Source organism: Carcharodon carcharias, chromosome 13 (assembly GCF_017639515.1).
Source record: "Carcharodon carcharias isolate sCarCar2 chromosome 13, sCarCar2.pri, whole genome shotgun sequence".
Lineage (NCBI taxonomy): Eukaryota > Metazoa > Chordata > Chondrichthyes > Lamniformes > Lamnidae > Carcharodon > Carcharodon carcharias.
Window position 1 is genome coordinate 35,691,129 of NC_054479.1, and position 13,562 is coordinate 35,704,690.

At 43.9% G+C, this 13,562-nt stretch overlaps 2 protein-coding genes across 11 annotated transcripts in view; one reads left to right on the forward strand and one right to left on the reverse strand.

Moving 5' to 3' along the window:
• Positions 1 to 7,958, reverse strand: part of glt1d1 (glycosyltransferase 1 domain containing 1) — an 85,730-nt gene extending 77,772 nt beyond the window's left edge. For 7 of the 9 annotated variants that reach the window (XR_005944772.1, XR_005944771.1, XR_005944770.1 and 4 more), the window contains exon 1: positions 7,668 to 7,941. Coding sequence is in view for 6 of the 9 variants with exons in the window: in XM_041202529.1 (XP_041058463.1) it covers positions 7,668 to 7,735 (68 nt within the window). In the remaining 3 variants the exon portion in view is untranslated. Of the gene's footprint in view, positions 1 to 7,667 lie in introns of all 9 variants that reach the window. The other 2 variants (XM_041202530.1, XM_041202524.1) reach the window with 1 other exon arrangement.
• Positions 7,959 to 8,297: 339 nt separating this feature from the next.
• Positions 8,298 to 13,562, forward strand: part of slc15a4 (solute carrier family 15 member 4) — an 87,511-nt gene continuing 82,246 nt past the window's right edge. The window contains exon 1 of one of the 2 annotated variants that reach the window (XM_041203642.1): positions 8,298 to 9,104. In XM_041203642.1, coding sequence (XP_041059576.1) covers positions 8,541 to 9,104 — 564 coding nt within the window. In that variant the 5' untranslated portion in view covers positions 8,298 to 8,540. The remainder of the gene's footprint in view (positions 9,105 to 13,562) is intronic. The other variant, XM_041203641.1, reaches the window with a different exon arrangement.

The following is a 13,562-nucleotide window of genomic DNA, read 5'->3' on the forward strand; positions in this document are numbered from 1 at the left end:
GTGGTGGAGGGAATGAATGTTTGTGGATGGGAGGGCCAGTCAAGCAGGCTGCCTTGTCTTAGATGGTGTCTAGCTTCTTGAGTGTTGTAGGAGCTGCACTCATAGAGGCAAATGGAAAGTATTGCATCACACTCCTGACTTTGCCTTGTAGATAGTGGGCAGGCTTTGGGGAGTCAGAAGGTGAGTTACTTGTTGCAGGATTCCTAGTCTCTGGCCTGCTCTTGTAGCCAAAGTATTTATATGGTTAGTCCAGTTCAGTTTCTAGTCAATGGTAACCCCCCAGGCTGTTGATACTGGGGAATTCAGCAATGGTAATGCCATTGAATGTCAAGGGGCAATGGTTAGATTCTCTCTTATTGGAGACGGTCATTGCCCGACACTTGTGTGACGCAAATGTTACTTGCCACTTGTCAGCCCAAGCCTGGATATTGTCCAGGTCTTGCTGCATTTGGACATGGACTACTTCATATCTTAGGAGTCATGAACAGTGTTGACCATTGTGCAATCATCAGCAAACATCCCCAGTTCTGACCTTGTGATGGTCATTGATGAAGCAGCTGAAGACGGTTGGGCCAAGGACACTGCCCTGAGGAACTCCTGCACTGTTGTCCTGGAACTGAGATGATTGACGTCTAACAACCACAGCCATCTTCCTTTGTGCTAGGTATGACTCCAACCAGCGAAGTTTTCCCCCTGGTTCCCATTGGCCTGGAAACAGTCTGAGGCTGAACCAGACAGTTTGCAGCCTTGGTGTCATTTTTGACCCTGAGATGAGTACCTGTCCATATAAGTGCCCAATCACTAAGACCGCCTATTTCTACCCTCGTAATGTTGTCTGACTTTGCCCGCCTTAGCTCATCCGTTGCTGAAACTCCCATGTGTGCCTTTGTTACATCGATACTTGACTACTCCAATGCATTCCTGGTGAATCTCTCACATTCTGTCCTCCGTAAACTTGAGGCCATCCAAAACTCCACTGCCCATATGTCAACTTGCACCAAGTCCCACACACCAATCGCCCTCGTACCCCCGACCTGTGTTGGCTGCCAATGAAGCAAGACCTCAATTTTAAAATACTCATCCTTGTTTTCAGTCCCTCCATGGCCTTGCCCTATCTCTGTATTCTCTTTAATCTGCACAACCCTGAGATATCTGCAATTCTCTAATTCTGACAACTTGAGCATCCTTGATTTTAATCTTTCCACTTTTAGTTGCTGTACTTTCAGTTGCCAAGCTCTGAAATTTCTTTACTCAGCCCCTCTGTCTTTTTTGTCTCTTTTAAGAGGCTCCTTAAAACCCATCACTTTGACCAATCTTTTGATCATTTGCTCTATATCTCTTGTCGTGGCTCAGTGTTAAATTTAAGTTTATAATATTCCTGTGAAGCATCTTGGGATATTTAATTACACTAAACACACTAGGTAAATACTAGCTTTTGTTATAATTAAGATGACCTTTCCTAAGGTTACTTCCATTTGCTCAACTGAGATTGAATGGTTCTGTTACCTGCAGGAAAAGTTAACCACTCTTTCTCTTTCATAAATTTGAATACAGTGCACCATATGTCTTTTATAAATTTTTTTAAAAAATTGGTGTTGGGATTTGGCCAAGGCCACAACTATTGACACTCTCTTGTTCTGAGGTGGTGATGGTGGGCCTTCTCCTTCAACTGCTGCTGTCTTTGCAGTGGTGTTAGGCACAGAACTCCAGGATGTCAACACAGTAATCTGCAGTACATGTGCACACTAGAATGCCATGTGACTTAGAGGGGAGCTGATAACATTCACACATTCATCCTACATTATAACTAGAGAGTTGCAATGTCTAGTCATAAGTTCTGGAATTAGAAATTAAGGACGAGCTGCAGTCTATAGTTTGATGATAAATGTTGGCTTGTGTTTGTTGGGACAATTTAGCTGCACAGCATAGAGATGAGGTACAATTCTCTGTAGCTAGATCAATGATTTGACAATACATTTCGACACAAGGGATGATTGAAATTACAGGTTATTGAGGGTTTATGACCAGAAGTATAAATCACACATGTGAAATCACAAGATTTCCTAAATTCAAGTGTAGAACATCACACACCGTTTTGGAGTGAGCTGCCCATAGGAATAGGAATGTTTCTTTCCATGTGATAGGTAAAATTCATCTGAATCAAATTTGTGCCTAACCTGAAATAAGCTTTTTTTTTTAAAAACAGCTAAGAGAAATATACAGTGTCTCCAAACCAGCAACCTTGGGACCGAGGTAGTGCCGCATTTCAAATCTTGCCAGATTTTGTGTTGGGCAGTTCAGGGCCAAACCGGGTCAGGTAGAGTGAAGGGTGGCTTAGAGCACAGGAACAGACTGGCATGCAAGTGGCAAAGGGGATAATTAGTCTGGCGCCACACCGTTCCAATGCAGCGTCTAGCCGAATTGTCCAGGTAAGTTAGTTTTTTTTATTTTACTCAATTAAAATGGCACATTCTAAAAATGTCCAGTTTTCAGATAACTTCAGTTTTTGGACAGCTGGATTTGAGACATTGTACTGTAGTTGAAAATCAGTCTGTTCTTGGTGTTCTGTGGAATGATTAAAACTATAACACCCTGCATTTATACAATGCCTATAATGTAGAAAAGCATCTCCAGTTGCTTCACAGGAGCATTACAGACAAAGTTGACAGCAAGCCAAAGGAGATATTAGGAGGAATAACTAAAAGCTGGATAAGTGCAGTAGGATTTAAAGGAAGGTCTTGAAGGAGCTGAGTGAGGTGGAGTGGAGCAAAGAAGGGAATTCCGGATATTTGGCCTAGACGACTCAATGCACGGCCATCAACAGTGGAATGAAGAAAGCATGGGGAAAACATAAGAGGCCAGAGTTGGAGGATAATAAAGATAGAGGAAGTGACAGAGATTGGGAGGGGAGAGGCCATGATGAGATTTGAGTGACAATGGTTTTTACTCTTCCCAATATCTAACTTCCCAACATCCAGGGCTGGGTGTTGGATTAGCAAGCTGACAATATATAGGCAGCAGAAAGCTCAAGAGCAGTGATGGTGAGATGGAGCTGGGTGTTGTCAGTGTACATGTAGAACCTGATGCCACATCTTTGGATAATGAGCAGTAGAATATAGATAAAGAATAGGAAGGGTCAAGGGTAAATTGTTGGGGGACTCCAGAGGTAACAGTACAGAGGTGGGAGGAGATCCCATTGCTCAAGATGCTCTGGCTACAACTGAATAGGTAAGAGTGGAATGAAGTAAAGGCAGTCCCATTCAGCTAGAAAATGGCGGGGGGGGGGGGGGGGGGGGGGGCGGTAAGGGTAGGGAGGAGTGTTGGGGAATAATGTGTTTGACCACGTCAAAGACTGAAGAGTGATCGAGAAGGCCAAGGAAGGTCACAGTCAGGGAGCATGTCAATGATTAGGGCCATTTTAGTGCAGGGACAGAGGCATAGAACTGAGTGAGGCTATTGAATCATGGTGTTGCAGGAAAGATGAGCACAAACCTGGCAGGTGACAACACATTCAAGAAATTTAGAGAGAAAATGGAGGTTGGAGATGGGGTAGTAGATTACAAAGTCAGACAAGATAGGGACCACACCTGAGGGAATAGCCACAGTACAAAAGTGCAAGAGTGATTATTGGAGACAAGGGCAAAGGCAAGGATGAGGAAGTGACTGAGTTGATCAACAGCCATGGAAGCTTTATGCTGAATAAAGGGTTGAAATGGACATTGTGTGCCATCAGCAGCAGAATTGTAGAACACCACAATTTGTAACATATCTCTCAATTTACCATTAACATCAAGCCAAGGGTCCAATCCTCGTTCAGTGTAGGAGGGCATGCCAGGAGCAGCACCAGGCATACCTAAAAATGAGGTGCCAAGCTGGTGAAGCTACAACACAGGACTGGATGCATGCTGAACAGTGGACATAGCATGCTATAAACAGAGCTAAGTGATCAAACAACTAATGGGTCAGATCAAAGTTCTGCAGTCCTGCCACATCCACTTGTGTATAGTGGCAGAAAATTTAAAAACTAGCAAGAAACGAAAGCTCCACGAACATCCCATCCAGAATGATGGCAGAGCTTAGTATGTGAGTGCAAAAGACAAGGTTCAAGTGTTTGCAATCATCTTCGGTCAGAAATGCCGATTGGCTGATCCATTTCTGCCTCCTACTGAGGTCTCCAGCCACTTCAGCACACTGCAAGTGACATCAAAAAAAGCTGAGTGTACTGATTACAGTAAAGATGATGGGGACCTGACAACATCCTGGCTCCAGAACTAGCCAAGCTGTTCCAGTACAGTTACAACACTGGCATCCATCTAACAAAGTGGCATATTGCTTAGATTTGCCCTATTCAGAAAAGGCTGGATTGGATATATCATGCCAATTATTGCCCCATCAGCCTCCTCTCAACCTAAATGATGGAAAGGGTTGTCAGCAGTGCTATTAGGTAGCACTTATTCACCAATAACCTGCTCACTGATGCTCTGTCGGGTTCTGCCAGACCCAGTTGGCTCCATACCTCATTACTGTCTTGGTATAAACGTGGGCAGAAGAGCTGAATTCAAGAAGCGAGGTGAGAGTGATTGTCCTTCACATCATGGCAACATTTAAATGAGTGCAGCATCAAGGAGCCATAGTAAAACTGAAGTAAACGGCAATGAGAGGAAAAACATTCCCCTGGTTCAAGTTATATGGTAGGTGGTTGTGGCTGTTGGAGGGCAATCATCTCAAAACAGGACATTGCTACAGGAGTTCCTCGTGGCAGTGTCTTAGCACAACCATCTTCAGCTGCTTCATCAGTGATCTTCCATCAATTATAAGGTCAAAAGTGAAGGTGTTCACTGATGATTGCATTGTTCAGTTCCACTCGCAACTCCTCTGATAATGAAGTTGCCTGTGCCTGCATGTAGCAAGATCTGGACAATATTCAGACTTCACAGATCAGCAGCAAATAACAGTCATACCACACAAGTTCCCTCTCAAACAACAGAGTCTAATCCCCTCCCATGAAATTCAACAGCATTACCTTCATCAACTCCCCCCACCAACATCCTGGGGTTTGGGGGGGTGTTTACCACTGGCCAGAAACTTAACTGGACCAGCTATATATTTAATGTGGCAACAGGGTTAGGTCAGAGACTGGATACTCTACAGCAAGTGATTCACCTACTGATTCCTCAAAGCCTTTCAGTCATCTACAAGATAAAAGTCTGGAGTGTGATGAAATACTTTTCATCACCAAGATTCTTCAATAGTACCTTCCAAATCGATGACCTCTTACCACCTAGGACCTAGGAGGGCAGGTGTTTTTTTTAATTTATTCATCGTTCACAGGATGTGGGCTTCGCTGGCTATGCCAGCATTTATTGCCCACCCTAACTGCCCTCAAGAAAATGCTGGTGAGCTGCCTTCTTGATCTGCTGCAGTCCATTTTGTGTAGGTACACCCACAGTGCTGTTAGAGGGGGGATTCCAGGATTTTGACCCAGCAACAGTAAAGGAATGATGATATAGTTCCAAGTCAGGAAGATGCACGGCTTGGAGGGGAACTTGCAGTTGGGGGTGTTGCCACACATCTGCTCCCCTTGTCCTTCTAGGCGGTAGAGGTCATGGGTTTGGAAAGTGCTGCCTGGAACATTGCCACCTCCAAGATCCCCTCCAGTTCACACACTATCCAGACTTCTTATTGTCATATTGTCACTGGGTCAAAATCCAGAAACTCCCTACCTAACAGCACTATGGGATCACCTTCACCACACATGCTGCAGTATCATAAAAAAGCAGCTCACCACAACTTTTTCATGGGTTATTGGGGATTGATACTAAATTTACCAGTCACACCCACATCCAGTGAATGAATTTTAAAATTCTATGGACAGTTGCAAGTTTAGAAGTGCATTTGAAAGTTAGGGAAGTTTTCCTCAGGCAGACGCAGAATGAAGTGGGGTTGGTAGTGTGATCCAAGTGGTGAGATGGAAGGAAGTCATCTTCTCTGTGATTGAGATGATGGAGGGGTAGAGGGGCAATGGCTGGTGACTGGTGGATGGTTATCAATATATTCATAATAGGACTGAATATTATGAATAATATATTCACCTGAGCCTGAAGGAAGTTACATGTAATTTATTTTCCACTTTTATTGAGTATTATACTCAAGAGTTTACACAGATGAAGACATTAGAGGGGACAGCAGTGAAATTTGAGATGGCAAGACAAGTTAAAATGGAATTGAAATCATGGAGAATGAGGGGACTGCAGAGACAGAGAGGAAAGAAGCAAGTATGTCTCAATGAAAAATTCAGAGGATGAGGCAGTGAAGAATAAGGATTTGGGAGAGGTGCAACAGGTAAATGAGATGAAGTGCTCAATGGGGGAAATTGAGCCAGGGTGTGCGGGAAGAGACCAAGGTGTTATTTCGTGATAAGAGCCACACACCACAGCAATTTAGGCAGAACAGGTGATAGGAAGTAGAAGAGGCAAGGAGACCTCAGTAAGCAGCAATTTTTAGGCAAAGCCATGATGTCAAATTAAATTATCCATAATAAGGTCATGGTTGACAAGGACCTTGTTCGCCAGTCAATTCTGAAGGGAAATGCAGTTAAGGGCAGTATATCTTTTTTCAGAAATTCCTAAATTTTAAGTTACATATAAAGCAATTCCAGGTTGGATTCTGTGGAGAACAGTCAATGTTGGGTTAAAAGTAAAAAACTGCAGATGCTGGAAATCCAAATCCAAAACAAAAATACCTGGAAAAACTCAGGTCTGACAGCATCTGCGGAGAGGAACACAGTTAACGTTTTGAGTCCGTATGACTCTTCAACAAAACTAAGGAAAAATAGAAAAGAGGTGAAATGTAAGCTGGTTTAAGGGGGGGTGGGACAGGTAGAGCTGGATAGAGGGCCAGTGATAGGTGGAGATAACCAATAGATAACATAGACAATAGGACAAAGAAGTGTTGAAGGTGGTGATATTATCTAAGGAATGTGATAATAGGTGACATTAAGGGTGGAAAGCAGGACGCGCAAGGTACAGATAGCCCTAGTGGGGGTGGGGGGGAAGGGATCGAAATAGGCTAAAAGGTAGAGATAAAACAATGGATGGAAATACATTTAAAAGTAATGGAAATAGGTGGGAAAAGAAAAATCTATATAAATTATTGGAAAAATACTGAATATTGAGTTCAACAATTTTAGATCATGAACTCTCTCCTTCATCCCCACCCCCTTTTTTCTCTGGAAAGAGTGGCGTTTTACGGAATCACTTGCGGCTTGGTGCTTTTCCTCAACAGCGAACCCTACAACTGGCTGGGACCACAGTTGGCTGGCCGACGAGCAAGAGCAATTATATCCCGAGCTACTAATTGGCTCTCTATCTGGCTCTACCTGTCTTACCCCTATCCACCCCCCCCCCCACCCCAACAAACCAGCTTATATTTCACCTCTTTTCTATTTTTCCTTTGTTCTGTTGAAGGGTCATACGGACTCGAAACGTTAACAGTGTTCTTCTCCGCAGATGCTGTCAGACCTGCTGAGATTTTCCAGGTATTTTTGTCAACGTTGAGCGATTGGCCCCAGACATGCTCAAGCTCAAAAAAAACTAAAACCTTTGGGTGTCACTAGCTCCACCTCCGCACTGTTCCCTGAAAGGACTCTGGCCGTCTGTGAACCTCACCTTATTCTTTCAGCTGTGGTCCTGTTCCCAGTCGGAGGACTAAGGCAGGCGAGAAAGAGCAATTTCATCCCGAGCTACTAATTGAAGCCACGTAGGCAGCAAATAACCCATTCCCTAATACCTGGCACCACATCAATTGTCCTAGGGCCCAGCTACCCCACCCCCACCCCCACCCCGGGCAGATTTCCAGTTTGGGCGGGGAAACCAGGCCCAAACCTAGCCTAAGAGCCACACAACATCAGGTTAAGAATACAGGATATCCATCGTCGACGAGGAGGAACCAGAAATGATAAATTCATCAGCGCCACCCGCCCACTCCCAGCCGGTCATGAGATTGACAGCCATGGTGTCCAATTGAAGCCCAGGTTTCTGCGGAGCTGCGTGTTGATTGAGTAAACCCGCTCTTCGGGATTCTGACCAATAACGAAGAGCGACGAGGATGACTGGCCAATAGGCGTAGTGGGGGTGGTGTTGACCAATAGGCATAGCGAGCAGTGGGGGATTGACCTAGGGGCGTAGTGCGATGTCGGGGTGTTAGCCAATGGTCGCAGAGCAAGAGGTTTAGACCAATGGGTGTTGAGTATGATGCTTGGTTGGGCCAATGGGCACAACACGAGGGGTTCCAGCTAATGGACGCAGTGCAAAGGGAGGTTGCGTTGGTTACGGTTGCTGAGTGGCGAGGTCATGACCCCAGCCAGCCTGGTTCACTACTGCCCAGTGCCCGGTAGTCGGGGTCGAGTGGAAGTGTTTCCGTTGGAGTGGAGGCTTGTTATTTTAATGACGATGTGTTTTTTAGCGCAGCTGTAACCGCCAGTCAGCGAGGTGAAGGTCTGACGGTTACGAAGTTAAGAAAAGTAAAGTTTTATTTTACCAATGGAACGCCGTCAGGATGATGAAAGGACTCCCCTGCTGCCGGACAGCCGAGCGGCCGCCAAGCCGGTGGTTTCTGCTTTCCAAGGCAGGCGGCTGGCCTGCGCCGCCGTGCTGGTCACCGAGTCCCTGGAAAGAGTGGCGTTTTACGGAATCACTTGCGGCCTGGTGCTTTTCCTCAACAGCGAACCCTACGACTGGCTGGGACCGCAGTCAGGTCAGACTCTGCTGCTTTTCATGGGCATCAGTTACTTCATCTCCCCGTTTGGAGGCTGGCTGGCCGACGCCTGTCTGGGCAGGTTCTCCACCATCCTCCTGAGTATGATCCTCTACCTGGCCGGCATGATGCTTTTCCCTTTCATTTCATGGGATCAGTCTCGCCGTCACCTCTGTGGAGAGCTGGAGCTCTATCCTATCCTGGACCCCCAGTGTATTAATAACAGCTCCAGCGCTTGTTCACTTGGCCGGAATAGCTATTGCACACCAGCCATCTATTCGGGACTGGTGCTCGTCGCCCTTGGTGTAGGATCTGTGAAGGCAAATATAACTCCTTTTGGCGCTGATCAGGTACAGTATACTTTTCTGGAGTTCAAGTTGCACACATTGCAAAATGCTTCAGTAGTGGCATTCTGTTTGCGTTCTAACTTTTTTATTTTAAAAACAGCCCCCTTTTGGACACTATAGTGCGGAAATGTCTCAAACAAGGAAGGGTGTAGCTAATATCATTCGGTTAGTTGCATTTGCCAATGCCTTCCTAACTTTATGGCTTTTTTGGAATGTATTTTTTTAAACGATAGTATCTGTCAATACGGAATCAGCCAGACAATGGAAAGAACTTCGTTGCAAATTGCTTACATTAATATTGACTTCAGTTACAGACTTGGCAGCATCGTTGGAGAAGAGCACAGTTGACGTTTCGAGTCCTCATGACCCTGAGGACTCGAAACGTCAACTGTGCTCTTCTCCAACGATGCTGCCAGACCTGCTGAGTTTTTCCAGGTGTTTCTGTTTTTGTTTTTGTTTTGGATTTCCAGCATCCACAGTTCTTTGCTTTTATTCCAGTTACAGACTTGCTGACTTTGTAAACTAACGTGAGAGAATGCATTTTTTTTTCGAGTTAAAGAGCATTGTTTTAAGGAAGTGTTTGACTAGCCTCTTGTTTGGAGTCTGAAGGCAATAAGAGCATGCCATTTTGCTAGGACATGCGCATTAACCTGAAAGTGATTTCACAAACCTTTTTTTGCAAAGACTTCTTACGGAAAAACTTTTCAGATTGACTTTCAATTAAAATTTTGTTGCATTCTATTTTATTTTTATTTTCAAAAACTTGAGTCGTTGTTTCAGGCTGATACAGAGATTTGAACAGTGCACCTCATAAATCCAACACAGATTTTTGGGGGAAAGAATTATATTTTGGTAGCAACTCTCTTTTGTGAATTATTTTTCTAGATATTGTTAGATCCCTACAGGGACTGAACTTTTTTTAAAAAGCAACTGACTGGAAGAAACACACGACAAGATTTCAGGTTTTAAGACTTTTACTGTAATAAACAAGCTAATAGCAACATTCTCTAAACACTATTCAGGACATACGAACATACAATCTGAAGCAGGAGTAGTCCACTCGGCCCTTCGAGCCTGCTCTGCCGTTCAATATGATAGTGGTTGATTTGATTGTAACGTCAACTGAAAATTCTCCGCCACGTTTTACTCTTTCTCTTAAGTAGACACTTCATTCTCCAGGAACCTGTCCAAAGCTTTTCTGAGCTCCCGGTGGCCTCCTTTTTCCTTTTCCAGCCAGATAACTTGTAATCCCCAAACAGATTTTCATGGTTAAGGTTATCCTGGAGACTCCTCCCTCTTGCCAAAGATAGACAAATCTCCCAGCCTTGTTTAAACCCCCACAAACTTGGTCTCTAATCCGAGTGCAAGCTCCAACCAGCATTCTCTGTGGTGCACAATAGAGACTTGCTGTCTCTAGGTCTCTGCTCTCTCAGATTCTTGGAACCTGACCTGTCTGTGAGAATCAGTGATATTTTATTAAAACTTGCAACTGAAACGTACAGTGGCTTCCAGTGGGCTCTGAGCTTTATAAAGCCCATCTCCATGGCAACATGAATCACACGGGCCTTTTATCCAGGTAGAAACGCTAATTAGCTATCCTCTAGACACCCAACTCCATTCTAGCTTGGAATTAAATAGGCAGTTTAAAAACATAACCATTTACAAAGCCTGAAGTTCTTAAAATCTTCATGAGACTTGGAGACTAACAGTCTAACTACCGTCAACAGTGCAGTTCTGCACTTACAGCTGCGAATCTCTCGCACCTTCTTCCCAGTAAGACACCCTTTGTCCTACTCTTTAACAGCTTAGCCACCCAAGTTTGTCAGGCAGAATTCAGCATAGGTCAGAATACCTCCTTTATTCCTCCATTTTACCCTAGATGAAAGAGACAGTCCCAAAATATAGCAATATCACAAATTTCATATTTGTAGTAATAATTGGAGGTATTTCACAAATGCTGTTTAAGTAGTGTTTAGTAGTTACCTATGTAAAAAGATAGGAAAAAAAGACCCAGTTGGACTATCCAGGCAGGGTATAATTCTGTACACCATCACAGTCATCCCTCCATTTTACCTGTGGAAGTCACTTGATGCAAATCAATACAATTCTATTTATACATTGTAACTCAGAAGCTATGTTTTGACTCTCAGTTTAAATCTGAATCAAGCATTCAGCAATCCACCAGTTAATGATGTTTCCAGTGTCTTTTGACAATGATGGGTGTTATCAAGCACTGCATAGCAAAAGTGCACAAATACTTTTCACGTTGCTACCTTTTGCTCAGTCCTTGATCCTAGCCCAGTACCACATGGCAGAAAGTTCCTCCAACTAAATATTGGGAAGACCAAGCCATTGTCTTCAGTCCCTGCCACAAATTCTGTTTCCTAACCACTGATTCCATCTCTCTATGTGGCAAATGTCAGGGCTGAACCAGACTGGCCATGACCTTGGTGTTAAATTTGACCATGAGATGAGCTCCAATTACATCCCATGCCATCACCAAGACCACTTACTTCCACCTCAATAACATCACCGAACTCTCTTCCTGCCTCAGCTGATCTGTTACTAAAACCCTCTTCAATGCCTTTCCTATCTCTAGACTTGATTATTCCAATGCTTCCCACCTTCCATACTCATCCAAAACTGTGCTGCCTTGATCCCAACTTGCACTGAGTTCCTTTCACCCCTCACCTATGCTTGCTGACCCATGTGAGCCTTGGTCCTGCAACCCTTTAATTTTAAAATTCTCATCCTTGTTTTCAAATTCCTCCATGGCCTCACCCATTCTTATCTCTCTAACCTCCTACAGCCCTCCAAGATCTGTGCACTCCTCCAATTTTGGTCTCTTGTGCATCTCCTTTTTTAATTCCTCTGCCATTGGCGGCCATGCTTTCAGTGGCCTTGGTTCTAAGCTCTGGACTTCCCTCTCTACACTTCTTCACCTCTTGAGCTTTCTTTCCTCCTTTAAGTCCTGCCTCAAAACCTACCTCTTTGACTAAGGTTTTGACCATCTGTTCTAATAACTCCTTATGTGATTTGGTTTTCCACTGATATCCCAGTCCAAACCTGAATTGCTGTGCTGTATTAAAGAATCAGGGCCACCTGACTGAAAAGACAATCAAAAAGAAGTTTACAATTTTATTTTAATTCAGAAATGTATTTTAAATGTGAATAATTGAATAAGCTTAATAGGGAACCTGTGATTTTCCAGACTTCTCTTTACGGTTGCTGCAGCTACCCTAAAGCCACTAGATAACTTCCAGCAGGTATTAAGGGCATGATTTTGGGACTGAAGAAGATTTTCTATTTCTAGAATGCATTCATCTTGTGATTGTCATGTGCTCAACTTATTTGTCATGTTCCAGCTTCCTTGCATGCAGCCAGTAAGAAGGACTCCTTATTTATACTGAAGAAAATGGCTTAAAATCTGCATTTTGGATGGGCAAATGCATGATTGCAAGATTCATGTCTTACACTTTTTGGAAGGAAAAAGATGATTTTTCTTTGTATAAAATGTATTTGAAAATTTCTAGCATAATCAGAAACTTGAATCAGCACTATTGATGTTGTACAGCATTGCTCATGAATTCAAACCTAAACAGTTTAGTTCTTGGAACTGAAATACTGGAGTGTCTTCTCCTAGGTTTCATGATCCCCAGGTATCATGCTGTGCAGCAGAGCCCTAGAATATCAGAGCCCTGTGTTTTTTGGGGTTGCAGTGTTTGCCCAGAACTGCAACCCACTCATCCAGTCTCAGTACCCACAAGTTTAATCCTGGTCCTATACCAAGTCACATATTGTGAATGTGCCTCCTTATGTGTGTCAGCCCTGGGTCAGTTGGTTGCTTCTGAGTCAGAGATTGTGGATTCAAGTTCCATTCCAGAGACTTGAACACGTAAATCTAGGCTGATACTCCAGTGCAGCACTGAGGGAATACTGCACTGCTGGAGGTGCTATCTTTGGGATCAGATGTTAAACTAGTGCTGTGCCTGCCCTCGTGGATATAAAAATTCCTATGGTACAGTTTTTAAAAGGAGGGTTCTCCTAGTGTCCTGCTAATCCCTCTATCAACTTCACTAAAAAACAAGTTATCTAGTTATTTTCACATTGCTATTTGTGGGAGCTTGCAACGCACAAAATTGGCTCTCATGCTTCCTACATTACAACAGTGTCTACACTTTACAGTATTTCATTGGCTAGAAAACACTTTGAGATGTCCTAAGGCCATGGAAAGTACTGTAAAATTGCAAGTCCTTTATCTTCTTGCTTCAAAGATAACTAAGGAAAGAATGTGGCCTGTTTGAGATCAGAAAGGTAACCTGTGTGTGGAGGTGGAAGATGTAAGGACTTTTGGTATGCAGTTCTTGATGAATACTTTGCATCTGTCTTTACAAAAGAGTTGGGAGTGGTTGGGGGTGGGGGGGGGGGGGGGGGGGGGGGGTGGTGGTGGGGTGGGGGGGG